Genomic DNA, 18,385 nt, shown 5'->3' with positions numbered 1-18,385 from the left:
TGGTTGCCGAATGTGTGTGGCCACCTGTTGCTGTTTGCACTTACTTTACCATAGTGGTTCGCTATGGTGAACAAAACATGCAGATACTGTACTTATATATAACGTCTGTATGTAGTGAATAAAAGCAAAAACAGTATGGTGAGATGAGAATGCTGGCGAGTGAGGTAAGGTGAGGGAGGAAGTGGTGGCCAGTGGCGGGCTGGCTGGTGTGTGGTGGCCACTCCTTGCTGCTGTTTGACTCAGCATACCAACTTAGTGATTCGTTATGGTGAACAAAAATGTACATACTTATATATAACATGTATATATAGTGTAATAACAGCAAAAGTAGTGTTTGGGAGAAGCCATTTTGGTGAGGGAGGTGGCGACATCTACATAACTTGTAATGCTGTGTAAGGGTGGCCACTTTGCTTTGTGCACTATGCCAGCTTAGATGAACAGTTATGGTGAACAAAACATGTAGATACTTGTATATAGTGAATAAAAGCAAAAACAGTATGGTGGGAGAAGGATGTTGGCGAGTGAGGAGTTTTTGAGGGAGGGAGTGGCGGCGAATGGCTGGCTGGCTGGTGTGTGGTGGCCACTTCTCGTTGCTTTTTGACTCACCATATCAACTTAGTGGTTTGTTAGGATAAACAAAACATGCACATACTTGTATATAACCTGATATATAGTGTAATAACTGCAAAAGTACTTGTTCATTGTTTTATGAACATAATTGAATCAATAATATGCACACCATAACTTTGAGTACAGCGATGATTCACACATTTTATTATATAAATATATCACACTACACACTATTGAATAATATTACTGCAAAAAAAAACCAGCGTTGAATGTAATGAAACGCCATTTTCTGGGTGAGACCCGGAGGCTCCCCGGAGCTTTACCGGCTGATATGCTAATGTCAGACTTTGGCATCAGTCATGTGTATGGAGTTCTAGGGCCTACCGGGGACCACGAGCCAGAACCTGGCCCCCTCAGAGAGGCAAGGGGAGCAATGGCCTATAGAAACCCCCGTGTGGTTGGAAGCATTCTATGTCTGCCATCGACCGGGTCAAGCATCCAGAAAGGTAAGCATTCCAAAACAAACCCCTATTCTGGTGAAAATTGCTACCTAAGCCGAACTAGTGGATAGAGCTCTTCAACAGAAAACAAGGAAACTAGTATGACGTCATACGTCACCGCGCCGCTGTCTGCGCAGCTCCCCCCTCCCCGGGAGGGGGAAGGGGGAGCCCCAGACCTCCCACGCCGGCTATCCACCCATCAGTTCTGAGGCTGGATGTCAAAACACGCGAAAAACGCCGACCGGAGGGAGGGAGGGTTGCCGGGGAGCCTCCGGGTCTCGCCCAGAAAATGGCGTTTCATTACATTCAACGCTGGTTTTCTGGGGGGAGCCCCGTCGGCTCCCCGGAGCTAACTACCCACAGAGGAAGGTCAAAGGGACAAAACCGGGAGGCGGACACCACGCACCCCCCAAGGAGGCGAGACAACCAGCAGCAAACGCCAACCCAAGGCGCCACAGCCCCGAAAATCCCGGGAGCAACACGAGAACCACGAGCAGCAAGGCCCCTGCACGAACACCAAAAATCCATGCCCGAAAGACTGCAAGGCCACGTCGCCCAGACGGCAGCGAGAGCAGCGAAACAACGAACGCCACAGGCATGAGGGAAGAACACAGGCAGCTTAGCCGCAAGAACACGGCTGACCACCCGGGACACCATCACCCGCGAACCGGGAAGAACAGAACCGGATCAACGCAAAACGCGCTCTGGACTCAAACGCCGTGGCACGCAAACAACAGCGGAGGGCCGCCACTGAACACAAAAAACGACACACCCCCGACCCGACCAACGAAGCACCAACAAACCCTGGACCCCTCCAGAATGCAGCAGCCCCACCCCGCGCCAGAAAAGATGGAGACTGCTGCCATCAAACAACCAAAACGCTAAAACCGAAGGAGCAAGAAAACTCAGCGAACCGACCCCCAGAGGCAAAGGCCCAAAGGAAAGAGCCGACGAAAAAACACGCCGGAACCGAAGGGGCACTACCAACCGAGGAGAAGACAGAGCACGCTGACCAGAGACCAGGATGGTGCAAGCGGCGCACGAACAGGCCGGAGGTGAAATGACGCACAAGACAGCTGACTAACGGTGAGGAAGCAACACCAAGACCGAAAGCAAGCTGAAGCGGCTCCGCCTGCACCGCACGAAAAGAGGCGACAGTATGTGGCAAGACGACGGCCCCCAACCCCCACTAGAAAACCAAGCCGAGAGTAAACCAAGCTAACAAGAGGAACCACCTAAGAAGGGACAGGAAAAGGAAGGACCGCCAAAATACCCCATACTGCCGCCAAGAGAAGCACGCAGGTGGGACACCTACCACGAAGCCACCCGACCACCAACCGGAGGCGAGACCACGAGGCAGAACATAAGCAGCCCCGACAAGGCCCCCCCGAGCCCAGGAAAAAGGCGGAGCCGCGAGAAGATCTCGGGCGCGACCACCGAAACCCAGGCGGCACAAGGAGATGGAACGTCTGCCGAACAGAAAAACTCCCCGAAGCATGCAAGCCCGCCAGGAGTTCAGAAACGACGGGTCCGACGCGAGACATCGCAAGAACCCCCCCCCCCCCCCAAAATAAAAAAAAAAAAAAACCGGCAGGGCAAGCTAGGAATACCAAAGAAGGCGGAAGGGTCGCCGCCAGAACAGGACCCGAACCAAGGGGCACGAACAACTGCAACAGACCGAGACAAAGAAGCACATCACAGGACACAGGCTGACCAATGCCTAAGAACACACGCAGAACATCCCTGCTGCAGAGGAGGCAGGAAGAAAGAGCAGAAGCAAAAAAAAAAAAAAAAAAAAAACAGGAGAACAACCAGGGGTGGACAATCAGGCAGGGACAAAAACCCCACGCAATCCCCAGGCACAAAACGGCATAAAGTGCCACTCCACAACCGGACACAGGAACAAGGACACGCCACCGTGAAACACGGTACCAATGCACACGTGCAGCAGCAGCAACAGGCACCACTGCAACATGCAACATGTAAATAGCAACTCCCCTCTGCAAAGGCAGAGAACGGAGCAGGCAGACCCCAGACAGGGCCAACGGAGACACGACAAAACCCTGCAGGCCCAGAAACCTGCACCAGGCGACCGACGGCGGAGAAACCCCGCTCGATACCTGCTGGATGAGGTACTGGGAGCTCTTTTACACCTCAAGCCCGGCCCAAGGTCAGGCCAGACCGGCCAGAGGATGGCCCACCAGGCCGCTGCTAGGAGCAGTCCACCGGCCCACATACCCCCACAACCAGGACGGGCCGGAACTGCCATACGAAAACAGGCCAGTGCGCCCTGGAAGTCCATGGACGAACCAGCAAGAAGGCTTATGCTCGCAAGTAGGTCGTGTAACAAGCACAGACCACTGATGGTAATACAGTGTTCCCCAAAAGTGCCAATAGCACCACTGCACTCCACTGGTACTATCCCGCAAGTTCTACCAGATAGGCGGGACCCAAGAGCCAGAGCTCAAATCCTGCAAGCACAGCCAGGAGCCTCACCAGGTGAGTACAGAACCAACCCTACAACCCCCACACCTCACAACATTAAAAAAGGAGGGTCCCCTGAATGACTCCAGCATGGGTTGGACATGCACATGAGGGGGACAGGAAGGGGTGATAAAGGGACAGTCACTGGTGTGCGAACGGTCTCAGTCGTACAAAAATATACCTAAATAAAGACTGGTATATAAACAACACCGCATCCAGCGCCCGGTCAAAAGACACCAGACCGCAGAAACTCACCTGGCGAATGGTGGCACGAACTTGACACGACTCAACCGTGCCCAGAAGAAATTGGGAGCACCGCCAGGTGAAGACGCCAGAGCCGGACCCTGCCGGACCCGCAGGAGAACAGGGAGAGGCGAAGGAGGCGGTCCACACCCATGACACAGGAAAAACCGCGGTGTCCTCCCCACAACTGGGAACCAGGACACCCCCGGCGCGAAGGGGCACATACCGCAGCCAGGGAGAAGAACGAGAGGCGAAGCACTGTAGCAAAAAAGGGCGCAAAACCCCAGCACTGAAACACCGCCCAGACCAAAACAAACTCCACGGCGCATGCGCAGAACACGCTGGCCGAACCGCACACCCTCCCTGCGGGAAGGCGCCAGCCAGGACTATTGCACGAGAAAAGGAGCCAAAAGAGGAAGCAGGAACAATAAAACCGGCCAAAGAAGCAAAGAGCCCAAAAAAAAGGAACCCAACCAGGCGACAAGTAGCCCAACCGGGCGACAAGTAGCCCAACAGGGCGACAAGTAGCCCAACAGGGCGACAAGTACTAGGAGCCGACAGACGTTCCAATAATGCGGGAAGTAGCGAAAAACCTTCCCGTACCCTCGAGAACACAGAAGCCAACACTAGTCCCGAAGGCACACGAAGGCGCAGGCGCACCCGAGATCAGAAGTCACGCAGAACCCCATCGAACGGGGAAACATGACAAAAACACCGTCCCAAAAAGCGGGGGAGGAAACATCCACCCACAGGACGGAACCAACCGACTCAAAGGCCAAGGAACCGAGCCCGGGGAGGGGCCGACGTCCAACAGCACGTACGGCGAGTGGGGAGGAAAGACCCCACACCGCGTAACCACAAGCCCCGCCTAGAGGGGGATAAAAACCCCTATGGGGTCTAACGGGGCCAAGGCCCCCCAAGTCAGCCCCTCCCCAGCCCCGGGAACCTACACGACAGGCCCCGGGGCCGAGCCGTTTCCCCAAAGCCCCGGCCGTACCAGAAAACCGGGGCAGCCGTGAAAACACTAAGGAAGGGAGCCCACTGGCAGACTCATACAACACGGCTGGAGGAACAGGCCCAAATGCCCCCGTCACTACCCCGGAAGGGGAATTCCCCGAGACTGCCCGAGTCTCAACACCACCAAACACCCCGCCCTGAACCTACAGACGGTAAGGAACCGGCTGCAGACAGGAAGGGTGAACCAGGGGAAAGACAAGGGGGCGTGGATGGAACCGAAGCAACCAACACCCCCAAGTCCCAAAACGAACTACAACGGGGCAGCCCCGGGGCTCCCGGGGAGGAAACCACGAGAACGTTGCCACAACCAAGGCTCAAGTGCAACGCCCCTGCTGCCCGCACCCGCTTTGTTAGCACAACTGGGTAACCGAGCCACAACGAGCAACCAAACTCGCAGGACACCGGGTCGAAGGTGTCACCGACCCCACAGGCAGCAGACGGAGGCAAAACAGAGAGTCACCCAGAGACAAAAGGTGAGAGCAACCCTCAAACTCGCTGGAAGCGAGGGGGGGGCTCTGGGGTCACATCCATCGGACCCGCGCGCCCCCAGGGGTTTCCCAGGGCCCCGAGCGTTTACTTTAAGAGGACTCGCGCTCAGGTAATCCCAGGCAGGGTACTGCTAACCGGCACCCAAGCTACCAAACAACTTTCTAAGAGCTGAACCCCCGGGACGTGTACACTCACGGGGACCTAGCAGGGGGTACCACCAGAAATACTCAGAACACAAGGGACACAAGGGGCAAGAACGAAGGCAGACCCCCCCACCAGGTATATAAACAAAAGAAAAAGAAAACCCCGCAAGAGGACAGCGTACCCAAGCGGAACAGAGCCGGCCGCTATGATTGGTAAAGACAAGCTGCACAGTACCCCGCGCCCCACCAGTGCAAACACTGCCCCTTACTCTAAGGCGAACAAGGGAGACAGAACACCCGAGCACACAAAGAGCGGCCGAAAACCAAGCAGTAAACGGCCAAGCAGGGGCAGGACCCAAGGAACTTGTGGAAGGTGGCCCCAAGCCCCAAGGGCAGTACTTACAGGGCACCTAGGTAAGGGAACCCTAGGCGCATGCAGCCCGAGTACTGAAGAATCACTCCCGGCTCACGCACCACCTAGAAAACAGACACCACACTCTAGGTACAGTGCTGAAACAACCACTGGAGCCGGAGCACATAACCATTGCCTATAGCATCAGCCGAAGAACTGATGGGTGGATAGCCGGCGTGGGAGGTCTGGGGCTCCCCCTTCCCCCTCCCGGGGAGGGGGGAGCTGCGCAGACAGCGGCGCGGTGACGTATGACGTCATACTAGTTTCCTTGTTTTCTGTTGAAGAGTTCTATTCACTAGTTCAGCTTAGGTAGCAATTTTCACCAGAATAAAGGTTTTAGAATGCTTACCTTTCTGGATGCTTGACCCGGTCGATGGCAGACATAGAATGCTTCCAACTACACGGGGGTTTCTATAGGCCATTGCTCCCCTTGCCTCTCTGAGGGGGCCAGGTTCTGGCTCGTGGTCCCCGGTAGGCCCTAGAACTCCATACACATGACTGATGCCAAAGTCTGACATTAGCATATCAGCCGGTAAAGCTCCGGGGAGCCGACGGGGCTCCCCCCAGAAAATGAGAGATATTTAAATAATTAGGTAATAACATCTTTGTGGCAACTCCTACCTGATAGCTGGGGTGGAGCAGACCTCCTTTGGCGCCTGCTCTGTCAACACTTTTTTTGCCCTACTTCCCCGCCCTATTGCAGCCAAAATATGCCGTTTACGATTTTTTTATTATTTTTCCCGTGATCAGGGAACACAAATAAACACTTTTGTAAAACTTTTATAAGACACTTATATAACTTTTTTTTTTTTTGCACCTGTGGGTGTTGAAAGCCATATAGCCCAGAGCAGCTTGGGTGTTAAAGGATAGAAAGACCACCTCCTCTGGAGGCTATGAGACACCATCTGCAAGGGCCATGCATCAGGAGTTCAAACAACGGAGAAACAGGCCAGTCATACCCACACAGCACCGTCAAAGTGGCAAACTACAAAAACCAGCTTTAAATGTAATAAAATGCCTCTTTCTGGATAAGCCCTGGCGGCTCCATGAAGCTATCGCTGAGATTGCTCCCAACTGTTAGTCTACATCAGTCATGGCATTCTGTTTGATCTACCAGGAAACAGAGCCATAACCTGGCACCCTCCACCCCTTCCCCCCTTACAAAGGAGCAGAGGGCAGGTGATGCTGCTACCTTTCTGGGAAAGCATCCAGAAAGGCAATGCATGAATACAGATCATGATTGGCTTCATAACAAATGAGGCCTCAAAAATTTGCCAAATTAACTTCCAAAACTATGTAAACAAATGAGTGACATTGAAAATTAGCTTGACTTCATTACCACCAACTACCGCTCCCTACCCTTCATCCCCATGGCCCATTAAATCAGCTATGTTTCATTGGATCTGTAAACCCACTTACTTGGATAACTGTGGTACTGCAGATAACCAATGATATGAGAGCCTTGGAACAGGGGACCAAGGAGACAAGATTACCCAACAAAACATTCGAGGCAGAATCGGTGGCATAAAGGTAGAGGTTGCCACTAGACAACAAATGATGCACCTACTTCCAGCTGAGGCAACCAAGCATCAATAACCAAAGGCTTTCCCCAGAGGCTCACAGACTCATTCTTCACCAAAAATGAAGGAGAATGCTGCAAACAAACAAAATTCCCACCAGGGCCAAAGGAGAAGAATCCTCATCTCCAGAAATGAGCATGAAGCTCCTCAATCCAAATACCAGAGGCAAGAGCCGACAGAAAAAGTCCCAGACCCAGGGGGAACACGGGCTCTGAGAGGAGTAAAAAAACAGAGAATATTGACAAGAGAACAAGATGGTACAGGCAGAGCATGAGCAGGCTGGAGGTGAAACAAAGCATGAGACAACGTACAGAACGGCACCAACGTAGTATTGATGCTGAACACAAAATATAATGGCTCTGCTAATGCCAAACAATAAGAGGCAACCGTACAAAGCATAAGATGCCAGTCAAGAAATGAGGAAGACAAAGGAAAGTAAAACCCAAACAGAGAAAGAAGAAAGACAATGGAGGGACAAAAAAAAGGGGAACAAACACCAAGTAATCCCCATACTTGGGTTGCTTGATGCTTGTTTCATACTGCCATCTTGAGAACAAGTACAGGTGAGACCTTCATTAACTCCATTTTACCATAGAAATCAAGGTAGACATCTGAAGGAGTGACTCCCAAACATCCCAGAGAAGATAACTCTGGCAATGCAAGAGCAGCGCTAGAGAGCAGACAGGGAAGGTCATCCTGAGCACATGCAGCTCCAAGCACTCTCAAAGACAGGCTTATGCTACACTGTAAACACCATATCATTTAGCTAGACTGAGGAGTGACCCTGGGACAACTACATCAGTAACAGAACTGACAGCTCAGACCCCAGGCAGCTACCTCCCCCAATGAATGGGGGATGTAGGGTGAATGAGCTCGCTCTAGTTTTGAGAAAATTTGAACATTTGTTATATATGTAGTTAGGAGAGTTCATTAGGCAGGTTTCAAGGCTTCAGTCTCTCTTGAATCCAGTAGTAGTTTGTTTTGACTCACTGACTTTCTGGTTGGCTTCTCCAGTGAAGTGGAGAAATGTGTGTGCTCCCTGTGCCTCTGAGGGAAAAGGCCAGGTTCTGGTTCCTGGTAGGCTTATAGATCTACACAGCTGATGTGACCAAGTAAATGGAAACCATCTCAGTGCATAGCTTCAGGGCACCACAAGGGGAGCCACAAGGGGTTCCCCCTAAACTATTTGTTATACAGTACTTAATTATGAAATAAATAAAGTGATAAAGTAATTGTGAAATGATAAAGCATTTTCTAATTCCTACCTTTAACCTTCTTCTGACACAAAGGTTCAATTTTACGTGGTTCCATTGTGCTATTCTGGTCTCCAACACCAAGACAACCAGAGCTATTGAACCCAAGGGCGTATACATCATCATCTTTGGTTACCATAACTGCTTCATTGCCAAGACTACCTGTTAGTAGAAAATATACATTAACAATATAAAAATGCTGTACAGTACTATACAGGATATACAAAGACATAGTATTGGTAGACATACAAAGACAAAACTTGGTAACCATCTGTCATGTTGCAAATCTTCAACTGTACAGTATACGAGAACACCGTATTGTACACCTTAATGCTCAAAGCCCCTAATCTAAGATATTTTCTATGCAATAAAACTTAATCAATTTAATAATATAATTATTAAGCACCAAGCTTGGGAGTACTGTATCAAGTTCAAGATTTGTAAGGGTTCAAATCCTCCTCATGATTCATACTAATTTTCTTAATACTAGTAATGTTTATTAATAATGCAGTACAGTACTGCATCTGTATAATAAATTGTCTCTAATATTGCATCATGCAACCATTTTAACACAGGGGGTATGTCAAAATATTTTCTTTGGTCAAATTTTATGTACAGTACTTGCCGAAATATATATTTAAGAAAAATTAGAAAATTAATATGGTATAATTATTATATAAAGAATATCAAATTAAAAATTTAAACACTGGAGTCTCTGAGGCAACTTTCCATGTACAGTAAATCTAATGTAGGGATAATAATGTTATAATTTTACATTTAAAGTCAAAATTGCAAATGCATATTCCTTAGTATACAGTACATGGTTTGAGTCAAATGAATCACTGAAAGTGCCCTTATAAAGAAGAAAGAGCTAAACCAGAGTAATAGAATAATACAGTAGTTTATGGGAGAGCTAATTGCTGTAGGTGGTTTCCTTCATTACAACACCAAATATAATGCGTGCAGTCATGTGTGTGTTATATCAGAATAATGACATTAAACATTTGTTAAAATTTATTTAACCCTTAAGTGACAGTAAGAAATAGGGAGGGGAGGGAGGGAATTATCAGGGGAAAGTGCCAAGCCATTATGACTATATAGCACTTGGAAGAGGTGAGGATAAGGATTTGGGATGGGACGGAAAAAAGGAATAAGTAATAGTGAACTACAAAAGGACTTCCAACAAATTTACAGCATTTATAGGGTGCATCATCATATCAAGGTTAAATAATTTTTGTGGCACTGTTTGAATATAGATTGAATCATACGAGTCAAGTAGCTCTCCATGCAAGTTGCTGTATTGCCCAGCAGTCATGAGAAGCTGCCATTCACTGTGCTTCAGAACCCTACAGCTACTGTGAGAGATGGAAATCTAGCAGCTGCTACCATTTGTAGATTATTTACTTTATTTATTTATTTATATATACAAAAGTATATAGAGTTGTGAGAGTACACACACTGGTGATTCTTACATTCTTGCAAAGTCACTAAGCCTTAGGTTTACAATACATGTAATAACAGGTACATTATAACAGAATTTTAATTAAACATAACTACATTATAAATTGATAGAAACAGATTATAGTGATGAAATTGCATATCTTCAGTACTAAATTGGGTGAGTGTGAAGCAAAAGATACAGTGAAAGTTAGCAGCTCAAGATGGGAAACTATGTGGATGAAATTTGCATAAAGTACAGGTTGAACAACTTTTTAAATCATTAGGGAGCGAGTTCCGCACACTAGTTCCATATACGAGTTCCAGTAATAGGGAGGGGGGAGGAAGGGAATTATCAGGGGAAAGTGCCAAGCCATTATGGTTCTTTTATATTCATGGAGTGTTTGCAAGAGTTTAATCTGACTCCAGGAATATCAAAGATTTATTTCTGGTGTCATGCCTATAGGTTCTATTACATCAAGGAAATTTCAAATCAGAAATTATCTGATATAGTTCGGAGCCAGGCCCCGGGTTCCATAGTGATGAAGTTTAACCGCTGCACTGAGCAGGCCTTAAGGCGCCCAATCAAGGGTGTGCAGAGCGCCTTAGTGTTATTAGGTACAGGGAGCAATTCAAAACTCCTACAGCTACATGGGGCTCACATCCTGTTCTTCAGGATTTCAGTGAACAGATGCCATCTTGAAAAAAAATCATCAGCATCCATACTGGCTGTAAGAATCTCAGTACTGAGAGTGTGACCAAGGCTGGTGCATGCAGCAGCAACAGCTCACAGCCCCACTATGCAGATAGGGGCCACACCACCACTTAATGAATAAAATAGGTAACTAATTATTTTGCATTGATAGTGTTATAGATGATCCTGACTGTGCTAAAGACTATGTACACTGTTCAGATATCAGTGAATACAATGTTACAATATTCACAGCACAAGGTAGAGAGAGAGAAAGGAACCAGCCACTGTTTCCTGCATTTACACACAAAATGACTTCATGTTCCTTCACATTATAACCTTGTGGAAATGGATTCATATACTGGATTTTTGTGATAGGAATGAAGTAATAAAAACAGCAGTTTTGTAGCTGGTCATAGGGTAATAGGGTAATGTGAAGAATATTGGAGGCACTGTCTTGCATCATGGCTGCTGGTATCATCTGCTTGTATCATGTGGCTTCATGCTGTGTTTTGATTTCATCACTGTACTCACCAGAACTGCTTATTAGTTTGTTATGGTGCATATAAATCTTGATAGTGAATTGTAATGTGTGCATATAGTGTAATGACAGCAGGAACACCTTTTGGTTCATATAAAAATATAATGTGTCATTGTGTATGAGGCTAATATTTTTTAGACTAGCAAAGTTCCACACATTTAACTTTTAGTGCCCTCATATCCACCAGACAAAGGTTAAGTAAACACAAGTCTCTGATCCACACATATATATTCTACAACTGTACAAACCCAAGGAGGGTGCGAGAGCCTCTGGTCTTGTGGTTCCTTACGTAGGGAGAGTGTAGGGCGAATCTGCGACATCGTCCTCCGAAGCCACTCCATGAAGGCCGACATGTCCATCAGCTCATTGTATGGTATTGGAGTGATCAAATCACCAGGAAGGCAGAGTTCAGAACCATAAACAAGGTCAGCTGCTGAGAACTCGCTGTCCTCTTTAGTTGCCAAACGGATGCCGAGGAGTACCAAAGGAAGGTTGTCGATCCATGAAGTCGGGTCTGATTGTGCCCTTAGAGCCGCCTTCAGTTGGCGGTGAAACCATTCAACCATCCCGTTAGCCTGAGGATGGCAGGCCATAGTTTGGTTTTGTGTGGTACCAAGGAACCACATGAGTTGCCTCCACAAGTGTGATTCAAATTATCGACCCTTGTCCATGACAATTGTTTCAGAGGCTCCAATACGGGAGATTCACCCATGAAGGAAAGCCTGAACTACCAACTCGGCTGTTATTTCCACAACAGGAACTGTCTCAGGCCATCTGGAGAAGTGATCAACATACGTTTTAGTTATGAACATCTCTCTGATCAAGGAACTGGACCGACAATATCCACATGCACTACTGTACTGTACTTCAAATCTGGTCAGTGGTAATGGAAAATTCTGAAGAGACATCTATGTCTCTCGACATATCTTTGATTGCTGACACTGGAGGCAGTTGCGGGCCCAACTTCGAACAGCCGTGTTAATTCCTGGCCATACCATACATTTGGTCAGGAGGCATAGTGTAGTTCGGATGCCCTGGTAAGCTAAGGAATGGAGAGCCATGAAGATCCTCTGCCGATGAGTCTTTGGAATGTGGCCGTAGAACACCAATGAGAGACATGTCACATGTGATATTATCCTCAGAATTAGGCACTACAGATATATCGACGAGCCAAAGTGCTGAGGAAGAGGTGCGTAATTGTAGGAGTTCCAGGTCTTGTCACTGAGCTCTAGAAATTTCGGCATAGTCGATGTGGGTCATCTTGGGAAAAAGTGCACACAAGTCAGGTCGAGATGGGGCATCGGCGATCACATTCGCAGTCCCCGTCATGTGCCTGATGTCAGTCGTGAACTGGGATATATAGCTCAAATGTCGAGTGACTCGCAGCGAGTGGTAATCTATCTTTGCTGCTAGGGTGCTAGGGCAGCAGCCCTTGTTTGAGGTCGGTGAGGACGTGGAAGTCACGTCCCTCGAGAAAATGCCTGTAGTATTGAATGGTTGCATATATATAGCAAGGAGTTCCCTGTCAAATGTGCTGTATTTTGCATCTGCTGCCGTTAAGCTTGCTGAAAAGAAAGCAATGGAGTCGCCAGGTGTCATCGATAAATTGATGGAACACCGCTCCTATAGTAGTGTTGGAGGCATCCGTTGAGAGGCTAGTTGGCAGATCGAATACTGGATGGGCGAGGAGATTGAGCTGAGCTGAGCTAGCTCCTGCTTAAGATTGGTGAATGCCACCTCTGCCTCTAGTGACCATGGCAGGGGTACTTTGGACCCTTGCTTATACCCACACAGGAGGTCATATAAAGGTTTCAGGATGTCAGAACAGTGTGGGATAAACCTATGGTACAAATTAGCCACACCCAGGAATTCTTGAAGCTTTTAAGTTGTGGTGGATGTTGGAAAATCTTGGATAGCCTCACTCTTCTCCAGTGGCAGAATACCTGTGGAGGACACTGGTGTCCCAAGAAGTTGATCTCGGAAACCTCAAAAATGCATTTTTCTAGATTAACCCTTACACTGCTACAGCCTGGACTGTAAATGGGGGGTATAAGATGGGGCTGAGCAAAAAAATATTTGAATTATGTGAAAATTAATGTTAAATGTTAAACAAATCTCCAACTTATTGGCTTCAGCATTGTGAAAGTTTCATCCCAATATTTTCAGAAATGGATTTTAAACAAATTAAAAAAAAAAAGTTTTGTTGATAAAGAGAAAGATGCTCCTATTAACTGGAACTGAGGGATAATGCAGTAATACAGAGATGCAAGCACCTGTCCGACACACAAAGAAGAATAGTAGTTAGAAGTATCCACAAAGTGGATATGCAGCTGGTGCCTTTATAGCATTGCTGAGTAGTACATAACACCAATAATAATGAGTATGTATGTTATTATGCTCTATTTTGTTATATATCATACAACAAATAAATCAGTCATAACTGGCAGAACTTGGGACTTTGAATTTTTTTGGGCAGATTTTTTTCACAAATTTCAAACTGTTTTTTTGTCTCTTTTCTTCGTTCTTTTCTTCATCGTTTAGGTTGTTTTGATGATTAGGGAGAAGATTAGGGTTTTTCACTTGTATAATGTATACATCTTTAGCCCCTAAATAATTATAATTTTTCCTATATTTTTTTGTTTGTCGGGGGGGGGGGGGGATTTTTTCTTGACTTCATTCCAACACATATTGACCTACAACTTTTACACGTTCGAGTACCATAAGACTTTCAACTTTGAGTCAGCTTCAAAAAATTCAGTTTCTGACCGTTTCTCACCATTTTTACATAGTGCACACAACAGTTTGTTCTACAATCCTATTAGAATTTATTTTTCATAAACCCTAAATGTTTGGAGTTATAAATTTTATTGTCTGAATTTGGTGCATATTTTAAATGCCACATTGACAATTTTTTTTATAGTAAACTAAACTGAAAATCTATATTCTAAATCTATTAAAATGAAGATCATATACAGGGGTACCTCAGTATGCGAATTGAATCCGTTCCCAGAGACAGTTCATAACCCGAAAATTCGTAAACCGAAGCAAATTTCCCCATAAGAAATAATAGAAAATGAATTAATCCATTCCAGACTCCCCAAAAAATTAACTTCAAAGTAAATTTTATACCTAATTCACCCAAATCTTCAGTACTAAAGTATGAACAAGTTACTACATATCATTATTGATGACTTGTTGGCGTATGGAAGACGGTGAGGACAGGAGGAGGAGAGGTGTTTGTGTCTGGAAGGGGAGTCCCCTTCCATTATAACATCAGGCAGTGATTATAACTGCCTGACACACTGAATGAACCTTTTTGACATTTTGTCTTTTTTCAAATTTTTTCAATTTTTTTATTTTTTATTTTTTTTATAGAAAATGGAGCAGCTACCTGACACTAAACAAACTTTTCTTACTTTTTTTTTCAAATTTTTCAATTTTTATTTTTTCTAAACATCATGACTTCTCTGGGGGTACACACACTGGCACATTTTGCCTGCATACCACTAGGACCTGCTTGTGGCTCACTGCTTGTTTTTCTCACTAAAACACTTGTTTTAGACACACTTGTTTTTCCCTTCTTTGTAACACCTTGTCTGAAGTAAAGGGAAGGGAATTTTCAGGGGAACGCACCATTGCGACTATATAGCAATGGAAAGGGATCACGATAAAGATTTGGGATGGGACGGAGGGAAGGAATGGTATCCAACCACTTAGACGGTTAGGGATTGAAAGTCGACCTGCATGAAGCGAGACCGTCGCTCTACCGTCCAGCCCAAGTGGTTGGCCTTGTCTGAAGTGAGACATCACATTGTCATTAAAAAGGTTAACACAACGACTTACTGCAGCTTGCTCTGGGCAAATTAATAACTTTTCAACATCAAGTGTTTGTGTTCTTTGTTTCGTAATTGTTGATACGCCTTTCGCCACTTTAGCATCCATAATGTCCTTTTTCTTAGCAATTACAATGCATATCATTGACATAGATATATTGTACTGTCTAGCTAGTTCAACAACCTGTGTACCATTTTCATGTTTACAAATGATCTTTTGTTTTTCCTCTATGGTCATTCTCACATGTGTTTTCTTGGTGTGAACCTTACCACTGGCTTTTTTGGGATCCATGGCGATATATATAATAATTTTTATGTTCAAATAGCCAAAAATCCGAAAAAACTGTAAATCTTTGCAAAGAATTTAGGCACGAAAGTCACTAGGAGGGAGGCACTGGTAAACTGAGGCGTGATCGCCGTGCTACGACGGGCTAGGTCGGCCCATACTCGTACTGTATTAACAAACTCGTTTCCCGAGGCACAGTTCGTAACCCGATTAAAATTTTCCAAAGGAATTAAACTCGTAACCCAAAAAGTTAGTAGAGAGAGGCATTCGTAAGCCGAGGTGTCACTGTACTATTATGAGAGCATAACGCTTAATGAACAATTAGTGATACTGTATTTAATATTTTTGCAACTGATCTGAAAATATTAAATTTTCAATATTAAATGATATAATTTGTTACGGACTTGTTACCCTGGTCAGGGGGTGGCGTGGCAGTTCCAGCGCCATCTATGAGTCCGCACCCGAACTGCCCGGGAATCGTACTGAATATGGACAATGCCATCTGGTGGTGGCTATCTAAAACCTGTAAATGGATCAAGATTCTTGCCTTGGTCAGCCAGAGGGGTCGTTGTGAGCGACCTCTGGTGAGGTGGAGAGCCAAGACCAGCGCCACCTAGTGTGTGCTACAGAACACAATGTCAACTCCCCATTGGGTTAGTGGTATTCCCTAGTTTCGCCAGAATCAACTAGGTCATTGATGCCATGTCCACAGAGGTGACGTCTGGGAGCAGCGGTACTGGAGAGAGCAGTTCATCTTGGGCAGTCCATAGTCTCCCTACATGGTCCTGGAAACGACCAAGTAAGCCGCCGCCGATGAAGCAGTGTGGTAGCTGCTAGTGCTTTAGTGTTGAAAAAGATCGGCGTACCTTTGGGACTGGCTTAAGGGAGAGACTGACGACAGGGAGGTGCCTGTTGAGTAGTGCTGCTAGCTGTTCGCTAGAGACTGCTGCCAGGGGATCGCTACCCCTGTATTGGTTTGTGACCCCGCTTAGCGTGTGGCTGAGGTACTCTGCCAGCGAGTAGCTGGAGAGCGGTCGTTGTGGTACAGGCACCTCATGACACTGTCAGTGGGCTGGCCCATGTACAGGTGAACTCGCCGGTGTTCTTCCCAGTAAGGTTGGATACGCTACTGGACAGTGAAGAAATACCGGGGATTGATGAACTCTGCACATGAGCACGTTTGATATCCTGAGCGAAAGGATTGTACATAGGTGTAGTAATAGCCTATCTGTTCTTTATATATTATTTATGGTGACGGTGTACATATATATACTTAACGGTGGTGGAAAGATATTTAATACATTGACGAAAGAAACAGTATTTTGTTCATTCCCTCCTTTTTTTTATGTACTACATAGCCACTTTCTTGAAAGCATACTACCGACTTGGGGTCAGATACTATCATTTTGGTTCTACCATCAAAGAACACGGTTGCAACCCATAGTAGCCGTAACAATTATTTTTAATTTTCTTGTTTTCCAAGTTACATTGGTGATCATTTAGACAAAGTTGGAGTGTTTGCCTAGTAGATTATGCACAAAAAAATTTAAAGCGTTAGAGCAAGTTTGAAAAATTTAACTTATGGTGCCATCGGGTGCCTGTCATATATATACGCCATGCACAGCTGAAGGGTTAATCTGCAGGCCATAGTCGCAGAGGCGAGTAAAAAGCACACAAAGATGCTTCCAATGGTCAATCGGAGAGCGCCTCGCTATTAGGTCATCAGTGTAGGCACAGCAGAAGGGTAGGTCTCCAACGACCTGATCAATGAAGCGTTGGAATGTCCGAGCTGCACTATGGGTACCAAATGGCATCCTAATAAATTCAAACAAGCCAAAAGGTGTTGTAATTGCAGTTTTGGGGATGTCCACTGGCTCTACTGGGATTTGGTGAAATGTTCGCACAAAATCTACTTTCGAGAATGTTGTTGTAGAATGTAGCACGTTAGAGAAGTCCTGAATGTGTGGGATTGGATAACAGTCTGGCAGGATGTAAACATTCAGAGCTCTGTAATCCACATAGGGACGCCATTCTCCTGGAGTTGTCTTCGAAACATATGCAGTGGAGATGCCCAGGCGCTGTCAGAGCGTCGGACAATCCCAGTAGCTAACAGCTCGTCAAATTTGTCCTTAGCCACCTGGACACACTCTGGCGGCAGTCGGCATGACTGAGTGTTTGTTGGTAGGCCTAAGGTACGAATAGGATGGGTGACTGTGTGCTTAACCTTGGCATTTGGCTGCTGTGGCTTGGTGATGTCCTCAAATTTCTTCGGAAGGTTCTGCAGGTCAGGAGTTATGCGAGGCAAGACTAACTGTTGCTCTGTACTCACCCGCTGGAGTCCACCACATGTCACATCCACCAAGAGGTTGTGATGGTGTAAGAAATTGCACCCCAGTACATTATAGGCACATGGACCTTCAGCAACGCAGAAGGTTCATGTGAAGCTAACGAGGTCAGAAACCTCAAGAGTGACCACACTATCGCCATAGGTAGGTATGACAGAACTGTTGGCAGCAACCATGTCGTAGTGTGGAGTGCGAGATGGCTTGTCCGCTGGAGGGAAAAGAACAGAAACTAAAGCACCCGTGTCAACCAGGTAATGGCGCCAGGAGGTATGATTGGTCATATATAAAAGTGAATCATCCAAGGCGCTGGGGTTGCTGGCCGTTAACAGACCCTGCCAGAGTCATTTCCCGAATAAGCACATGGCTAGTGCCAGTTCCAGGCTCTACCTCCAAACCTGCGATGGTAGCAGCAGTAGTTTGGGTTGGAGTCAGCCATCAAGGACGGGCTGCAAGTGGCTGGGCCCAATATGCCCAGTGGCTGTCAAGCCACTGGGCATATTGGTGGCTCTGAATAGCATTGAGGTGTTGAGTGTTCATTGGGTTGTCACTGTTAAGTGGTCA

General features: G+C 46.5%; 1 protein-coding gene across 2 annotated transcripts in view; it reads right to left on the bottom strand.

Moving 5' to 3' along the window:
- LOC123757454 (RCC1 and BTB domain-containing protein 1) overlaps positions 1–18,385 on the bottom strand; it is a 152,498-nt gene that overhangs the window by 131,672 nt on the left and 2,441 nt on the right. For both annotated transcript variants that reach the window (XR_006772748.2, XM_045741086.2), the window contains exon 2: positions 8,704–8,853. Coding sequence is in view for 1 of the 2 variants with exons in the window: in XM_045741086.2 (XP_045597042.1) it covers positions 8,704–8,853 (150 nt within the window). In the remaining variant the exon portion in view is untranslated. The remainder of the gene's footprint in view (positions 1–8,703; positions 8,854–18,385) is intronic.

The sequence above is a fragment of the Procambarus clarkii genome, chromosome 22 (assembly GCF_040958095.1).
Source record: "Procambarus clarkii isolate CNS0578487 chromosome 22, FALCON_Pclarkii_2.0, whole genome shotgun sequence".
Classification (NCBI taxonomy): domain Eukaryota; kingdom Metazoa; phylum Arthropoda; class Malacostraca; order Decapoda; family Cambaridae; genus Procambarus; species Procambarus clarkii.
Note: the sequence above shows the minus strand (reverse complement) of the source record. Positions and strands in the feature narration are given on the sequence as shown.